An 18,458-nucleotide genomic window follows, 5' to 3' on the forward strand; every position below is an offset into this window, starting at 1 on the left:
AAAAAAAGCTATAAATTATTATATCAGGGGCTTCCCTGGTGGCACAGTGGTTGAGAGTCCGCCTGCCAGTGCAGGGAACACGGGTTCGATTCCTGGTCCGGGAGTATCCCACATGCCACGGAGCAACTGAGCCCGTGCGCCACAACTGCTGAGCCCACATGCTGCAACTACTGAGGCCCATGCGCCTAGAGCCCGTGCTCTGCAGCAAGACAGGCCGCCGCAATGAGAAGCCTGCGCACTGCAATGAAGGGTAGCCCCCACTTGCCGCAATTAGAGAAAGCCCACGCGCAGCAATGAAGACCCAACACAGGCAAGATAAATAAATTAAATAATTAATTTTAAAAAAATTATTATATCAAATCTAATCATAGGAGATCTAGACTTAATCTTGCTAAGAAATTAAGATTATTTACATATTTTACCCAGAGGCACATTGTCTAAAAGAAAGAATATGAGCTTTGGAGTCAAATATATCTAAGTCTAAATTCCAGCTCCAGGATTTACTAGCTGTATGAACTTTGCAAGTTATTTAGCCTTTCTAACCTCCATTTCATCATCTGCAAAAGAGGAATAATACCCTCAATGTTATAGTGTTGTAAAAGGATTAAATGGCTAATACCTGGTAGACACTCAATAACTTTTACTCTGTTTCTCTTCCTTCCCCAGGAACAGATTCAGTCAAGCAGGTTAGTTTGGAATATTAAGGGAATATGTTCCTTAATTCTGAATACTTCTGAGCGTTGGAAATGGCTTATTACAATTTTAAAGCTAGATGGAATCCTGGAAAAATATCTAATCCAGTGTCCTCATTTCACTAAAACAGAAATCAGTTTAGAGCTTAAGTGACATGGCCAAGTCACCAAGCTACCTAGTCACAATGTCCCAAAAGAGAATATAGATGTCCTGATTCTGGGTCCAACACTCTTTCCACAACATTACATGACTGTCCCTAAGCAAGACAGTTACTTTTCTTTCTCCCCTCTGCTTAGAACTCATCAAGTCCACAAGCTACTGCCAAATGTGCACTTCAAGGAAACCATTTACCTTTGATTCCTCGGTCCACCTTCATTAAACGCCGGATTATAGAATCACGGTTATCTCCTTGCCTGATTTCAATTTTGGTTGAGAAATGGCCATTGAATGGCTGAGAATTCACTAGGGAAACTGATACACCAGGCTAAGAAAATAAAGAGAAAATGAGTGTTATATAAGAAATCAAACTTGAATACTGCTGAGGGAGAAGGAATCTCTGCTAGATTTTTAATGCCCAATGAAAGACAGATTTAATTCTGGTATTCTAAAATCAAGACCAAGGGATACTCAGATATGAAAGAAAAAATGTACAAAAGCTCAAGCTTATAACCAAATGCCTAGGTAAAAATGACTACGAGTACACGTATCAATACTGATGATGGATAAAAACAATAATTCTATTTTCTCTTCTAAAACTACCACCATTTATTGAATTCCTACTATGTACCAGATACTGTACGAAGCACTTTATAGACATTATTCCTATATCCTGAAAGGCAGTTCCTTAAGACCCCTTTCCACAGATGAAAAGCTGAGAACCAGAAAGATTAACAAAGTAGCCCAAGGTCACATAGCTAGTAAGAGGCAGAGCCTCACCTTTACTGAGCATAAACTCAGTTCTATGCCATACTAACTCCTACATAATATAAGCTATATAGTTAAAGAACTTGCTCATTATTTTAAGTGGAAAAAGTCAACTGAGCCTTATGAGACTTAAATACATAGCAGCTTAATGGAATGCTTGAAAGAAGCTTGAAATAAACATATTTGTATGGGGAAAACTATTTCATGTACCTATATCCATGGCCCAAATGACTGTAATTTTAAAAGCCACCATATCTTAATGTAATGAGACTATTTATAATCTGATGATAAATTTAGGAGGTCTGCATGATCATGATTACTTCATCCTTTCAAAATAGACTTTTTCTGCTTGCTGAATTTTCAATTAAATGTGGTAAAAGTAGCAGGATATATGTTAAGTCCTCTGCTTATCAAGAAAAGTAGGGCATTTTATGGACTCTCACAATGGCACTCCAGTGAACTTTACCAAATGCTGCCATTCTGAATGGATTCTTTAAGAGTTAATAAATAAAATCTCCCCAAACTTCAAAACCTATTTATCTTCACCAATAATGGCCAAAAAATAAGAAATTTAAAAAAGCATTTCCAGGGCTTCCCTGGTGGTGCAGTGGTTAGGAATCCGCCTGCCAATGCAGGGGACATGGGTTCCAGCCCTGGTCCGGGAGAATCCCACATGCCGCAGAGCAACTAGGCCCATGCACCACAGCTGCTGAGCCTGCGCTCTGGAGCCCGCGAGCCACAGGTACTGAAGCTCGCGCACCTAGAGCCTGTGCTGCGCAACAAGAGAGGCCACCGCAATGAGAAGCCCACGCACTGCAACGAAGACCCAACGCAGTCAAAAATAAATAAATAAATAAATTTATTAAAAAAAAAAAAGCACTTCCAGTATAATGTGAAATGATGCATCAATCTGGTTTATGCCAGAAACCAAAAGTCTTGAATACCAATTAAACCAAAACTCATCTGAAATATGAAAGCTCCTTTTCACTGTTTAAAAAAGTTTCACATTTCAATGTCCACTATCTTTTTTTTTAAGTCAGGTTTTGAAAATCATATTCTTATTTTTAAAATCACAGTCAACATCTGATGCTACCCATGATAGTAGAGTAAGGAAAAGTGAGGGTTGCATTAACCAGGGAATTAGAGGACCTCAAATCCAGACCCACTACTAACCAACTAAGTGGCCTAAGCCAAGCTAATCATTTAACTTCTCTGGACCTCACTTCCTTCCATCGTTAAAATGATGGTTTTAGATGTAAAGCTCTCTAAGGTCTCTTCTAGCTCTAAAATGCAATGATTCAGTGAGATTCTTTCAACTTACTTCTGTTCTAAAAACATTAAGTGGTTTCCCAGGACAGCAGTCTTCCCTGACTTTATCTTCTGCTTCAGAGGCAAACTTGACTTCTATGTGTTCTAGCTAAGTAGAGGGGAAAAAATGGAAGTCATCAGTATCACTTAATATGATTGGAATTAATCATCACCTCATTTCACCAAAGAGCAAAACCAGGTTCTCCACTTATCATGAAATGGCTTTTGCAGTTTTATTATTTTCCATATAAACATTAAATGAAACCTATCATCAAGTATTTAACACTCGTTAGATGCCTCATAGTATGTTATTTATATAGTCATGTTTACCATCTTCTATAAGGAAATCTGGCATCTACCTGCTGCCTAAGAGGAAACAAAAATCAGTATAAAAGGCTTTCACTCAAATAAATGGAAAAACTCAGAAATGTAGCAAATTGCATATACCTGAATACAAGATGACCCTAAATAAAGTGTTCCCATTGTCCCAGTGAAAATATCCAAGTTTTTTGACCTCCATGAATATATATGAACATTTAGAAATATACATAAAATAGATGTCTACTAATACTTTATTAACACATTTATAATTACATGACGTAAAATGCTTATTTAGAAATGCTTCTTTCTTCCATTCCTGTATTTCATAAAACAATTTTATTCAAACTCTAAACCTGCACTTCTTTCTTTTAGTGTTTTCATTATTACTAGAACCACTTTTTGAATCCTCTAACACAATTTCCTATAGAAAATTATCTTTCCTTCTGCCTAAGGTGAATGAGAGACAGCATTTTTAGAATCTATATATTAAATTGTCACTGGGGCAGGAAGATGGAATGGGGAGAAACTCAGATATGTGAAAGCTACTGGTAATGGTCTAGTTCCTGAGTTGGGCAGTAGATTCATGAGTGGTGATTATATTACTAATTAAGAAAAAAAAAAAAACAGGGCCAAACATGACCACTGATAATATATAATGAATCAAGGATTCTAATTAATCCAAATCTGTGATTCTGAGGTCTTAAAGGGAGGGGGGGAAAAAAAGCAATCCAGAATACCCCATAATATGAGAGATTTTGAAAGCATTTGAATATAAGGTCTCTCCTCATTTTTTTTTACGGATAATTTTGAAGAGGAAATCCAGGCATATACAGTTAGTATTTTAGAAATAGAATAACTTTTAAGTGAAATAAGAGAACAGATCATTTCTTCTTCCTGTAACTTCTATACCACCCATTCTCTTTCCCCCCAAAATATATTTGGCAAAGGTACTAAACATAGAAGATGAAGTTTATAAAAAGGTTTATTATAAAACTAAAAAAAAAAAAAAAACTAAAGAACTGGACTGTTTACTATAGTTAACTAGTTATTATAATCCCAGGCCCCTCTTACCTCAAGGGAATTGGTCAGATAGACTATATTCTCCATGAGCACTGCCTGTTCGTCAAATTCTAATTGCAAATCCAGAACACGAGGTCCCATCTTCTCCAGATTTTCCTAGTGGCCAAAATGGTTTTGAAAAACAAAATCACATTAAGAATATGATGAAAAGAACATATTTCTGCCGAAGCAATCAGTCTCTCAAGTGATAATATCTTCAAATTTGAACAGTTAAAGGAAAGGCCTTGGACTCATGGTTTCCCTTATCTATGTTTGCTCGGTAATGAAATTACTCGCTGAGAGTAATTATCATTTAAAGTATGATAAGATTAAGACAGCACTGAAAAGACTAGAAGGACAAGGTTTTCAGATTTTTATAAAAGAAATATGATTTCATCAGTTCATTTAGCCTGACTTAGTATGCAAACCTGAAGAACTCACTTTGACAAGGAATCAAACAAATGTCTTAAAATACCCTTTCAGGTAACAAATAAAATAAAATAAATTAAATTAAGTTAAATGTTTCCAAGGTATCACATCTGTAAAGCTATTTCAAGAAACAGTGAATTAATAATAACCAAACAAAACATTCCTATAAATTTAAAAATTTTTTAAAAGTCAGATTATATGGGTACTCAGATAATCCTGTGACATATAAAAAACCATTTCTTATTCTTAATTTTCTTTAACATTAAATAAAATATCAATATTTGCTGCTCAAGATGTAACCTTCAAGACCTAAGTTCATATGCACAAATATAGCTAACTGCCTAGAACATGTTTCACTTACATGAAAGTGACCTGACATGATTCTTAATATTCACTACCTTCATTTACCATCCAAGTTGTTTCTTTTCCCATGAGGTGCTAGAAAACCCTTTTCTTATTCCCAGATTTATTAAACACTTTTCAAAGTTTCAAACCACTAATTTGCCTGATAATACCAAGTAATACCAATATTACTGAAAAAATATTTTACTACTCAAAAAATCTAACACTGGTTTTTCAAAAAGCCAACCCTTGAATCTACCATCATTTAAAATCAGTTTCACTGGATTCTATAAAGCATGTCACCAAAATTAATTGCCTCTGCAACCAACAATGGGATATTTTGTTGATTTCCCCATATTGACAATGGATCTGACATTTTGACCAATGGCACTAGCTAGGAACCAATGAATTATGAGCATACCAGCAAACATAACTTATTAGTTATTAGTGTAGGTCAAGCCATGATTCTAAATTATTTCTGCAACTTCAAATACCATAAGGCTCAGATAGTTGACTCTTGTTCTAGGAGAATTAAAAGGCTCTCCTAAGAACACAATCTACTCCAATACAAGACAAGCTAAGAGTTTTGGTCTCTTATCAGGCAGGCATCTGTAGCCTACAAGATTCAAGAATTAATCTAAAGTATAAGAATAACCATTACATGCTGAGCAGCCTGGAAGACACTGATATACATTTTCTTAAAAATGTACTGAGCCTACTTTTTGACAGGTAGTATTAAAATGTATTATGTGTATTAATTCATTTACTCCTCACAGCACTCCTAAAAGGTAGGTTCTATTAATTTCCTATTTTATAGATGAAAAACGTTGTGGCCCAGAGAATTTAAGTGATTTGTCTAAGTCCTCCAAACTAAAAAGTGACAGAAAACAGGATTTGGGCCAAGATTTGTCTACCCCCAGAGTCTGAAATCTTAAGCAATATACAGTCTTCTTTCTGTTTCTCTTTGTCAGGAAATCCACCAGATCAGTTATATATATGAAAAAGACGAAGAGTTTAACCCAAAGATTCTCAATGGGGGAGCTATGGTGGGGGGCTGATTTTGCTACCAGGAGATATTTGGCAATGTATGGAGGCATTTTTGGTTGTCATAACTTGAGTAGGGGAGGGAGAAATTCTACTGGCATCCAGTGGGTAGAAGCCAAGGACATTGCTAAACACCCTATAGTGCACAGGACAGCCTCCCACAACCAAGAACTATCCAGCCTAAAATACACATAGAGCCATTGTTGAGAAACCCTGATCTAACCACTATAAACAACGTTTATCCTGTTAGGCTAAACCTATACAAATGTAGAATCTTGTTCCAGTAATAGGATCTAGTAAAAATACCCTAATGTAAGCCAAAAGACTATGCTTCCTCCTTAAACTGAAAAGAAGGGAAGGTAGAATATGAAAAGAATCATTTAGTGTAGTAATTCTCAACCAATTTTTCTTCCACAATACATATTTTTCACACACTCAGCAATTCCACAGGTAAACCCCAAATCTGATCACTCATTTCCACAACCACTGATTGAAAAGTGCTATTTTAGCAGATTTCTTGGGGGAGACTGTGCCCAAAGTGTTCCTCTTCCTTCTACTATCCTATCTAACCATTACCCATGTGGTCACAGCTGCACAAGGTCCACAGCATACCTTAATCATGGCGACAAATGGCATCACTTTCTTCATGTATTTCTTCAATTCTGGCAAATTGACTAGTTCACTAGCAATGACTTTGTTATCAGGCAATTTTCCACTGTTGGTCTAAAAAAAAGAGTGGGAGAGGAATGTGAAGAAAAATATTTTAAAGATAATGTAGGATAGTAGATGTGCCTGTAAGAAACTAGCCAGACATGAAATGGTGGCCTCTGCCAATCTGCTAGAGAGCAGCAGAAGAGGGTGCAGCCTCTAGCATCACGGGGAAGTGAAAGGTAAATGAATAATACAGAAAGGAATCTCCTCTTTCCTCTAAATTCAAAGGACACATGTTTTTTTGGGTAAAGGAGAAGAGCATGTGCATCATGCTGAAATATTTAATTTTCCCTTACACTAATGATACCTCTAGGATTGTAACATTAGATCTTATCTAGTGATAAAATGGTCTTATAAAAAATCCTATTTGTCTTCAAACTTCTCAAAGCATTTCATTAGTCATATCAAAATGAAAACTATACAGCTGGGCTTCCCTGGTGGCACAGTGGTTGAGAGTCTGCCTGCCAATGCAGGGGACACGGGTTTGAGCCCTGGTCTGGGAAGATCCCACATGCCACGGAGCAACTGGGCCCGTGAGCCACAACTACTGAGCCTGCGCGTCTGGAGCCTGTGCTCCGCAACAAGAGAGGCCCCAACAGTGAGAGGCCCGCGCACCGCGATGAAGAGTGGACCCCACTCGCCTCAACTACAGAAAGCCCGCGCAAAGAAACGAAGACCTAAAGCAGCCAAAAATAAACAAACAAATAAATAAATAGATAAATAAATAAAGTGGACAATAAGGTTGTTTAAAAAAAAAAACTATACAACTATCATATAAGATGTATTATAATGTCTGCTTTTGAACACTCTGCCTTATAAACTGTTACCACAAATGTGAAAAAAGAATCTCTAGCTATCAACCTGTTAAAAATAATATAATTTCTATCTACCAAAAATAAATATCTATATCATAAGCACTAATATGCAGACAGTCCCAAATAAGCTGCCTGAATTTAAATTCACTCCTGCAAACATCAATAGAGGAGAAATAAAGTAAGCGGCCTTTCCAGACTTTTGGGTGACCTATTTTCTCCTTATTGTAAAAGAATCGCACCAAAGCCAAGGGTTGGGAATAAATCTAAAAGAAAAGTAACATACAGTAAGATTTCCAATAATCTATTTACTTTCAATTCTAATCTTTACTAGAGTACATAGGAAAAAATATTTTCTCCACTTGCCAATACGTTGCTTTGAAATACATAAGAAAAAGGAGAGGGTGGAACACACTCTTTTCTCCTTATGTCACCAAAAAGGTGCCATATTGAACATAAGAACATTCTTCTTGATTATAAGCTGACATTCTTTTAGTTCTTTTGGATGAAAACAAATGAAAAATTTAAAGGAAGCTGGTCATTCCAAATAATGCCAATAGATGATGTTGATTTCAAACTATGTAATCTAGTCAATAAATATAACTAAAAATATAACTTCTAAAAGAACAGTGGTGATTAACTTTTTAATATCTGGGACATTACATACCATATTCGGTTCTTCTGCTTCCTTGAAAATGCTGGTATGAATATATACGCCACTGAGGCAAAATTTCATTTTTCTAACTACCAAAGTAGCTTTTACTCTTTTACTTACCATAAGTCAAAACTCTGCAAGCAGATTCTAAAAGCTACACTCCATTTCTATCAAACGCAATCAAAGGAAGAGGTAGTTCTCCATAAAAACAGGTTCACATATTGTAGAACACAAAAATACTTGCTCTTCTCTTTTCCATTAAATCTTACAAATATAAAAGTTCTTCTGAGTATTTCTTGGTTAACCATGAAAAGTACTGAGGCAAAATTCCAATAAAGGTCTAGAAAATCAAAGCTAAGGATTCTTCCTTTCTATTACCACTTTACGCTTTGGCCATAATCCCTATTTGGTCTCTCTCTTTCTTTCTCTTTTTAAAGTGCGCCTTAATGGTTTCTGTCCACCAATAACTGTTGTTTATAACCTGAGCAAAAATTCTACAACATATACTTTGTTTCCATATTTTGAATGTGAAAGGAAAAAGGAAGGTGAACTTTTTTTTCTAGGAAAACCTAGAACTAAGTTTAAATATTGAGTTCCCTTTAAATACAACTACCATATTTAATAGCTATTTACCTGACAATCAAAAACACAACATCAAAGTCTCCATTTCTATGGGTAATTATCAAATTGGACATTTTCTTTTAAATTACTCAAGAGCCAAGCTTCAAATTTTTTCAAACATAATAATGTTAAGGCTTCATGAATGCCAGTGTTCAAGGCACAACAAATCCAAAAGGCAAACTCAGTCCTTTTGCTTCAGAATTTTAACCACACATATGAAAAAGTCCCACACCTTTTGATTACATACAACTAGATCTAGTATTTTTTTATGAAAGTTTCAGAAATGATGAAAAACAGCTTTTCCCTTGGCATCCATTTAAGAGCCACCAAGGATAACAAATGGCACTCCATGCGTAAAGGTAATTAAACAAAGCTGCCTGTCTTCCTTCCCCTAGACATTGCCAACATCCTAAAAACAAAAACAGCATAGGCAGAACACGACACTGCTGGGTTGAGGCAGGGGGGAGTCTATTGAGAACGGCACCTCAAAGTGATGACGCAGAACTGACAAGGTGATATGTTGCCAAGACGGATAGTTCTTTGCCACATAGATGGTGCAATGTGAAGGCTTCTGAGGGTGCTGCTTGTCAGTCTTCTACAGGGCAGAAGAAAGAAAAAAAAACATTTAATCACTTTCATATACACCAAAAATGAAAGAACCCTCTCCCAGTATATAGCACTACTGCCTTTAACATTAAAAAATATGCATACAATAGAACTGCATTAGAAATGAAAATAGCCCTACATTAGCAATGAAAATAGTCCTAATGAAAGTTGTCTTTATTTTCATTACTATTAAATGTTATTTGACCAATAACTTTTAAGGAATGACGTTAAAAAAAAAAAAATGACTTCACCTTCCCTTTAGCAGGTATCATATAGTTCTTGAGTCGCAGTCTAAGGTCATGTGCTACTTCCATGAGATATTGTGAGGAGCGTATCAAGGTTTCATCCACAGGACCTGCCAGAGGCCATGAAGCATTCATAACTGAGTTGGGCTTAAAAAAAAAAAAAGGTTCAGTGAGATTAGACAACACAACTATTTTATGATTCTTGGTTACAGTTTCATACCAAGGCATAGTGTGTAACTGTGTGCTCAAAGTTCAAACCTGACTACACATAACACGCTTCCACAGACCCTGATCTAATGTTCCCTAGAATCCAAGCTGTGAAGTCTGACTCTACATTCTTAATTAGCATCCATTTGTACAAGCATATTGATACCCACACACATATGCTCACTTTCAAAGAAAATTATGTAATGCTAATTTGCCTAAATTTAATCTTTGTTATATAAATTATGCATACTCTCAGTTTTTATCCTATTAATACATCCAGTACTGAAAGTATGGCTATTTGGAATATATATCATGAGCACATTTTTGCATTGTTCACACATTGAAAAATACAAAAGAGCTTGGCTAATAACGCTGGAAAGGAGTTATTAAATCAGCCAGTCTGTTTATCTGTAAGCCTGGGAGAAATAAATTTATCTTCACAGTAAGAATGCTAATATAATATCCCTGAATATGCAGCCCTATATATGCCAGGAATTTTATATAAAACAAGAATATTTATGCAAGTATACACTTCTATCTTTGTTTATAAGCAGCTCATAACAGTTATTTACATCTTTCTCAATATTTTCACCTTTCTCAACAAACAGTTGAGAAAACAGTATTAGTTATACATGTATTCAAATACATATTATTTCAAATGTATTATAACATTTCGTAATAAGAATTAGGTGATAAACAACATGCACAAAGTCACGTTATTAAAATATATACAATAAATCAAATAAATAAATTTTTTAAAAATTAAAAAAAGCGGGGGGCCTCCCTGGTGGCGCAGTGGTTAAGAATCTGCCTGCCAATGCAGAGGACACGGGTTTGAGCCCTGGTCTGGGAAGACCCCACATGCCACGGAGCAACTAAGCCTGTGTGCCACAACTACCGAGCCTGTGGTCTAGAGCCTGCGAGCCACAACTACTGAGCCCACGTGCCACTACTGAAGTCCGCGTGCCCAGAGCCCATGCTCTGCAATGAGACAAGCCACCGCGATGAGAAGCCCACACACCACAACGAAGGGTAGCCCCCGCTCGCCACAACTAGAGAAAGCCCATGCACAGCAACGAAGACCCAACACAGCCAAAAATAAATAAATTAAATAAATAAATTTAAAAAAAATTTTTTAATAAAATAAGATAAAATACATACACCGTGTGTGTATAAATTAAGGCATATATACCCGATGTAGCTTCAGTTTAAGCTGCTGTAATAATTATGAGATAATGAACCCAATATTATTCTTGAAATACTCACTTTCAGTCTTTCTCTCTTAAGTAACATTATTATCCCAACATTTATTTAATGAGGCCAAAATCAAAACCACCCAGAACATCTTAAATGCATAAAGCTACCTTTCCCAGGAGTGTCCAGACGTGCTCACACAAATGAGGACAGAATGGAGTCAAGAGAAGTGTCTGAACTTCAATAAACCGGAAGACGAGGTCTCGGTGCATCCCTTCTATGGCCAATTCACGGTACTTATCTTTCGCAGCCTACAAAATTTGGAATTATTTACCATTTCTCTCCCCCACTTCTTTAAAATAAAATTATAGGGAAAAAAACTCAGTATCTCTATTTTAATGCATTTTTAAGTATTTAGTCTTTTAAACTTCCATAATAAACTTTAGTAAAGGTTTTACTTTATTTTTAACAACCTGAAAATAAATGTATATCAATCCTTAGGTTAAAAACAATAAATTGTTTAAACTTATACATCTTTGATAATCTTTGCTATTAAGCATTTCTTTTTAAGCATTTCTTAGCCATTTAGGATTCTTTTGGGGGCGTTGTTTGTTCACGTCCTTTGGTCATTGTTCTTTGGACCATTAGTATTTTTTTGATGGGCTTGTCAAAATACTGAAATACAGACTGTAAATAATTTTCCAATTAACTGTGTATTTTTAAGATGATTTCAGTTATGATTTTCTTATCTATGTTGGCAAATTCATCAGAATTTTTTTGGTTATTCCTTTCTTTTGTTTTTATGATTAGGAAATCTTTTTTCAATTCTAAAATCAAATAAATGTTCACTTAGCCCTGTTTTTCAGAAAAAAAAAAAAATGTAAATCAATCCTAACAAAAGGATAATGCAGTTTTATACTGATTCTCAAGAAAAATATCTGAAAAAGACATTTTGCAATGGACATAAAAGATGAACAATTTAAACTGTGTACTAAGGGTGAATGCTGAGTAGCATGTATTAATAGCATCAAAAAGGCTGTAAATATGACACACTGCTATGCTCAGCACTTGTCCTTATTTAATCATATCTCTGAAAACCAAGTTACATAAATCCCAATGTGATATTTTACAAAACTGACTGAGGAAAGCTACATTTTTACTTTAAGCACTTGAACTGCCAAACCTGAGGATATGCTGACACCTTGTGGAAAACCTCAGAAACTGTTTGCTTTCAAACTAATAGCAATTAGTTACAATTATGCCTTTGTTTTTTATCAACTTTAAAATGTTTTCCTGGAAAACCTGACTAATTTTTAGATTTAACATCTTTATTAACCCACAGCTCAACTAAGAATAGAATTACTTATATTAAAGAGACATAATAGAAAAAGTACCGAAGAAAACTATTTAAAATCACAATTTATTGAATATTTTACAAATTTTCAGTCTCCACTTAAGATGAGTTATAATGCTACAGCAGGAGGGGAAAAAAGAAGAAATACATCATATTCACACTGACATATTTTATAGCTACTAAAAGAATAGCCTACCTGAAACTCAAAAAACCCTGTTTTCAAAGCTTCTTTAAACATCATCTTTTCATAGTTTTGATCTGTTTTTATAATGCCTGCATTCATTTCACTATTGAATAGGAAAAAAAAGGTAATTGAGTTTAAAGGCAAGTACATATATATAGGTATAAAAAACTTCCACACATACTAATAAGCATTAAAATGAGAACAATGCATGAAACATTTAAGACTGCTCAACTACAAAACCATCTTTGTGTTCCTCAAAACTGACTATTGCAGCCTCCCACTGTCTATCCACTCTTGAGTATTGTCGTAACACTACTTAGAGCTCCTGTTTATGACAACGCAGTTAACCACATGCTTGTTTAAAAATTCCTTGATGGTCACCCTGATACCAAAACCAGACAAAGATACTACAAAAAAAGAAAATTACAGACTAATATCACTGATGAATATAGATGGAAAAATCCTCAACAAAATACTACCAAACAGAATCTAACAACACATTAAAAGGATCATACAACATGATCAAGTGGGATTCATCCCAGAGATGCAAGGATTCTTCAATATACGTAAATCAATCAATAAGATAAACCATATTCACAAATTGAAGAATAAACACCATATGATCATCTCAATAGATGCAGAAAAGGCTTTTGACAAAATTCAACACCCATTTATAATAAAAACTCTCCAGAAAGTGGGCATAGAGGGAACCTACCTCAACATAATAAAGGCCATATATGACAAACCCACAGCAAACATCATTCTCAATGGTGAAAAACTGAAAGCATTTCCTCTAAGATCAGGAACGAGACAAGGATGTCCACTCTCACCACTAGTATTCAACATAGTTTTGGAAGTCCTAGCCACAGCAATCAGAGAAGAAAAAGAAATAAAAGGAATCCAAATTGGAAAAGAAGAAGTAAAACTGTCACTGTTTGCAGATGACATGATACTATACATAGAGAATCCTAAAGATGCCACCAGAAAACTACTAGAGCTAATCAATGAATTTGGTAAAGTAGAAGGATACAAAATTACTGCACAGAAATCCCTTGCATTCCTATATACTAATGATGAAAAATGTGAAAGTGAAATTAAGGAAACACTCCCATTTACCATTGCAACAGAAAGAATAAAATACCTAGGAATAAACCTACCTAAGGAGACAAAAGACCTCTATGCAGAAAACTATAAGACACTGATGAAAGAAATTAAAGATGATACCAACAGATGGAGAGATATACCATGTTCTTGGATTGGAAGAATCAATATTGTGAAAATGACTATACTACCCAAAGCAATCTACAGATTCAATGCAATCCCTATCAAATTACCAATGGCATTTTTTACGGAACTAGAACAAATCATCTTAAAATTTGTATGGAGACACAAAAGACTCTGAATAGCCAAAGCAGTCTTGAGGGAAAAAATGGAGCGGGAGGAATCAGACTCCCTGACTTCAGACTATACTAAAAAGCTACAGTAATCAAGACAATATGGTACTGGCACAAAAACAGAAACATAGATCAATGGAACAGCCCAGAGATAAACCCACGCACCTATGGTCAACTAATCTATGACAAAGGAGGCAAGGATATACAATGGAGAAAAGACAGTCTCTTCAATAAGTGGTGCTGGGAAAACTGGACAGCTACATGTAAAAGAATGAAATTAGAACACTCCCTAACACCATACACAAAAATAAACTCAAAATGGATTCAAGACCTAAATGTAAGACCGGACACTATAAAACTCTTAGAGGAAAACATAGGAAGAGCACTCTTTGACATAAATCACAGCAAGGTATTTTTTGATCCTCCTCCTAGAGTAATGGAAATAAAAACAAAAATAAACAAATGGGACCTAATGAAACTTCAAAGCTTTTGCACAGCAAAGGAAACCATAAACAAGACGAAAAGACAACCCTCAGAATGGGAGAAAATATTTGCAAATGAATCAAAGGACAAAGGATTAATCTCCAAAATATATAAACAGCTCATTCAGTTCAATATTAAAAAAACAAACAACCCAACCCAAAAATGGGCCGAAGACCTAAATAGACATTTCTCCAAAGAAGACATACAGATGGCCAAGAAGCACATGAAAAGCTGCTCAACATCACTAATGATTAGAGAAATGCAAATCAAAACTACAATGAGGTATCACCTCACACCAGTTAGAATGCGCATCATCAGAAAATCTCCAAACAACAAATGCTGGAGAGGGTGTGGAGAAAAGGGAACCCTCTTGCACTGTTGGTGGGAATGTTAAATTGATACAGCCACTATGGAGAACAGTATGGAGGTTCCTTAAAAAACTAAAAATAGAATTACCATATGATCCAGCAATCCCACTACTGGGTATATACCCAGAGAAAACCATAATTCAAAAAGACACGTGCACCCCAATGTTCATTGCAGCACTATTTACAATAGCCAGGTCACGGAAGCAACCTAAATGCCCATCAACAGACGAATGGATAAAGAAGTTGTGGTACATATATACAATGGAATATTACTCAGCCATAAAAAGGAACAAAATTGGGTCATTTGTTGAGACGTGAATGGATCTAGAGACTGTCATACAGAGTGAAGTTAAGTCAGAAAGAGAAAAACAAATATCGTATATTAACACATATATGTGGAACCTAGAAAAATGGTACATATGAACCGGTTTGCAGGGCAGAAGTTGAGACACAGATGTAGAGAACAAACATACGGACACCAAGGGGGGGAAAGCCGCGGGGTGGTGGGGATGGTGGTGTGATGAATTGGGTGATTGGGACTGACATGTATACACTGATGTGTATAAAATTGATGACTAATAAGAACCTGCTGTATAAAAAAATAAATAAAATTAAATTCAAAAATTAAAAAAACAAAAAATTTCCTTGCTGGAAACTTTATTAAGAAGCCCAAAATGCAATATGAAAATAGCTTTACTAAGGCTGTAGTCAGGTTTAATTGTTGCATTTTAAACAACTGACATTGGATTAAAAAAATATTCCTTACGCTACCTCAGGCCCTTCATAATTTGGCCTAATATGGCCCCAACTTGTTTGATCTCCTACTTCTGCCCTCCACATACTGTACACTTCAAATAAATACCATACTCTTTCCATGGCTTTCTCCTCTCCCTCAAAAATTAGGTTTATTTTTCAAGAAACCCAGAACTCACATGCCATCTCCTCTAATTTCCCTCTATCCCTACTATTGCACTTATAATTGGTTGGGTAAGTGTTTTTCTCTCCTGCTAGACTACAATGAAGGATCAAGTCTTATTCATCTTTGTAATACCAGTGCTTAGGATGTTCCTGATACAAAGAGACTGATAAATGTTTTTTGAAGGAAAAAAGAAGAAAAAAGACAATTCTTTTCCTTTAACCTACTTTTCCTTTAACCATTCCACCCTCCTCTAATGCAAGACAGCATGGTAAAATGGTCATGAGAATGGGCTTTGGAGACAGAAACAAATTCATATCCCAAGTTTGAAATTACCAGCTTTGAGACATTTAATGAAATACTTAATTTTTCTAAGCTTCAATTTCTTTAACTATAAAATAGAGCTAATAATATCTTTAACATATAAAATTGCTAGAAGGCTAAAATCAGATAATGGATACAAAGTAATTAGCATAGTACCTGGCACAAGTAAGCTTTCAGTGAATAGTAGTTATCATTAACTTCTAATTTATTTAATGAGGAAAAAAAAGAAAACTTAAAAATACACCAGGACTAAGCAACTCTAAAGTACAAAGTGGTTGGGGTCCATAGATTACCTGGCGAAAACTCTATCATTGAAGGTGCTGGCAGGACCACTTCTTAGGCTATCCCAGTTGGCAACCATTTCTTTCACCCATTCCACCCAGGTGTACAGACGGAGAATACCTGCATCTGCCATGGTTTCCACAAAGTTAGCATCTTCAACAGTGTCACCAGCATCAGCGAGAGCCAAGCGCATTCCTGGAAGAAGAAAAACTCAATCGATGATTTAAAAACGTGGTTACTGCATATCAACTACGTATCCAGTTGAGTACACTGCCAAGCCTACATACAAATTAAGAAATAACAAACGCTCTAAAGGACTACATATATCAACAGCAAAAATAAAGATCACCAAAAGTAGAATCCATAATGATGTTGCTAAAATATTTGAATTTTCTGTATTGATTTGCATACACTTAGCATCAATATGTGTTTCTTCTCAGGCATGTTGAGTTAATGAGATAAAGTGATCTTTAATGAGGCAGAGGGAAAAAATGATAAACTGGGGAAAGATATCCCTATCAACATCTCAGCCTCATTTACAGGTAGCAAAATATTACTATATTTTAATGCATTAAGAACACACAGAAGTGCCTTATGTGCACAAATACAGATTTTCTTAGTCCTAAAAGCAGATTCTTCCAACTTTCCTACTAACGAAATACAACTTTTCAACCAAAATCTTCCATTCTAAAATACTGAAAAAATCATCAATAAGAGTCTAGATAAATTACAGGACATCCTTGCAATGGAAGACTATATTGCTGTAAAAGAGTGAGGTAACTCTTGTATATCAACATGAAGTGATCTCAAATATGAACTAAGTGAAGAAGGCAAATTTCAAAACAGTATGTAGGGTATATGCTACCATCTGCGCCTTAAAGGAGATGAGAATATGTAACATCAAGTTATGTATGCATTAAACATCTTTTACAATACACAAGAAGCTGAACACATTTTTAAATTTTTTATATTGAAATAATTTTACAGTTACAGAAAAGATGCCAAAGATGAGAATAAACATATACCATTTACTGGACTCTCTTAATGTTAACAACTTACATAACCACAGTTGCAAAAGCAGGAAGTTAACATTAGTATGATACTATTAACTGAACTACAGACTTTATTCAAATTTCACCAGTGCATCCTCTAATATCCTTCTCTGCTCTAGGATCCAATCCAGAATCCCACCTTGCATTTGACTGTTGTATCTCCTTGGTCTCTTCAAAGCTGTGACAGTTTCTCAGTCTGTCCTGGCCCTTGACTTCTGATGAACAGTAGTCAGGTATTTAATAGAATTTCTCCCAACTTGGGTTTGTCTGATGTTTTCTCATGATTAAACTGATGTTATGAACCTCTGACAAGAATATCACAAAAGTGATGCTGTGTGTCTTTCTCAGTGCATCATTATCAGGGAGGTAGGTAATATTGATATGGCTTATTACTACTATTGCAAGCCTTCCTCACTTGGTCAGGTAGACTGTCTGCCAAGTTTCTCCACTGTAAAGTTACTGTTTTTCCCTTTGTGATTAAGAAATATCTTGGGAGAGATACTCTGAGAATATGCAAATAATCTTTTTTTTTTTTTTAAACTTTCACCCATTGATTTTGGCAACCACTGATGGATTTTGTCTGTGACAATATTACTATGATGTTTGTCTAACGGTGATTTTATATTTCACTCAATCCTTCTACTTTATTACTTGGAATTCTTCTGAAAGGAAGAACAGTCCCTACTCCCCCACTTATTTATTTATTCAATTATTACTATACATTCATATGGATTCATAAATATTTAATTTATTCACTGGGTTATAATTCAATACTATCATTATTTACTTTGTTTCCTAAATTGCTCTAGCGTGGGCAATTGGGAGCCCCGTCAGGTTGGCTCCTGTGCCCTTTCAAACTGTCCCCATCCTTTTTGAAACATTTCCTTACTTTCTGGCATCATAAAATGTTCCATGCTCATCTTGTATTTT

General features: G+C 35.4%; 1 protein-coding gene across 1 annotated transcript in view; it reads right to left on the reverse strand.

Moving 5' to 3' along the window:
* The window catches only part of LARS1 (leucyl-tRNA synthetase 1), a 68,173-nt gene that overhangs the window by 6,822 nt on the left and 42,893 nt on the right, over positions 1 to 18,458 (reverse strand). The window contains exons 23-31 of the mRNA XM_036846366.1: positions 16,488 to 16,671; positions 12,722 to 12,812; positions 11,342 to 11,482; positions 9,777 to 9,917; positions 9,404 to 9,514; positions 6,733 to 6,843; positions 4,318 to 4,422; positions 2,939 to 3,034; positions 1,045 to 1,177 (exon numbers count right to left, since the gene is read on the reverse strand). Coding sequence (XP_036702261.1) covers positions 1,045 to 1,177; positions 2,939 to 3,034; positions 4,318 to 4,422; positions 6,733 to 6,843; positions 9,404 to 9,514; positions 9,777 to 9,917; positions 11,342 to 11,482; positions 12,722 to 12,812; positions 16,488 to 16,671 — 1,113 coding nt within the window. The remainder of the gene's footprint in view (positions 1 to 1,044; positions 1,178 to 2,938; positions 3,035 to 4,317; positions 4,423 to 6,732; positions 6,844 to 9,403; positions 9,515 to 9,776; positions 9,918 to 11,341; positions 11,483 to 12,721; positions 12,813 to 16,487; positions 16,672 to 18,458) is intronic.

Source organism: Balaenoptera musculus, chromosome 3, assembly GCF_009873245.2.
Source record: "Balaenoptera musculus isolate JJ_BM4_2016_0621 chromosome 3, mBalMus1.pri.v3, whole genome shotgun sequence".
In the NCBI taxonomy this organism is placed as follows: Eukaryota; Metazoa; Chordata; class Mammalia; order Artiodactyla; family Balaenopteridae; genus Balaenoptera; species Balaenoptera musculus.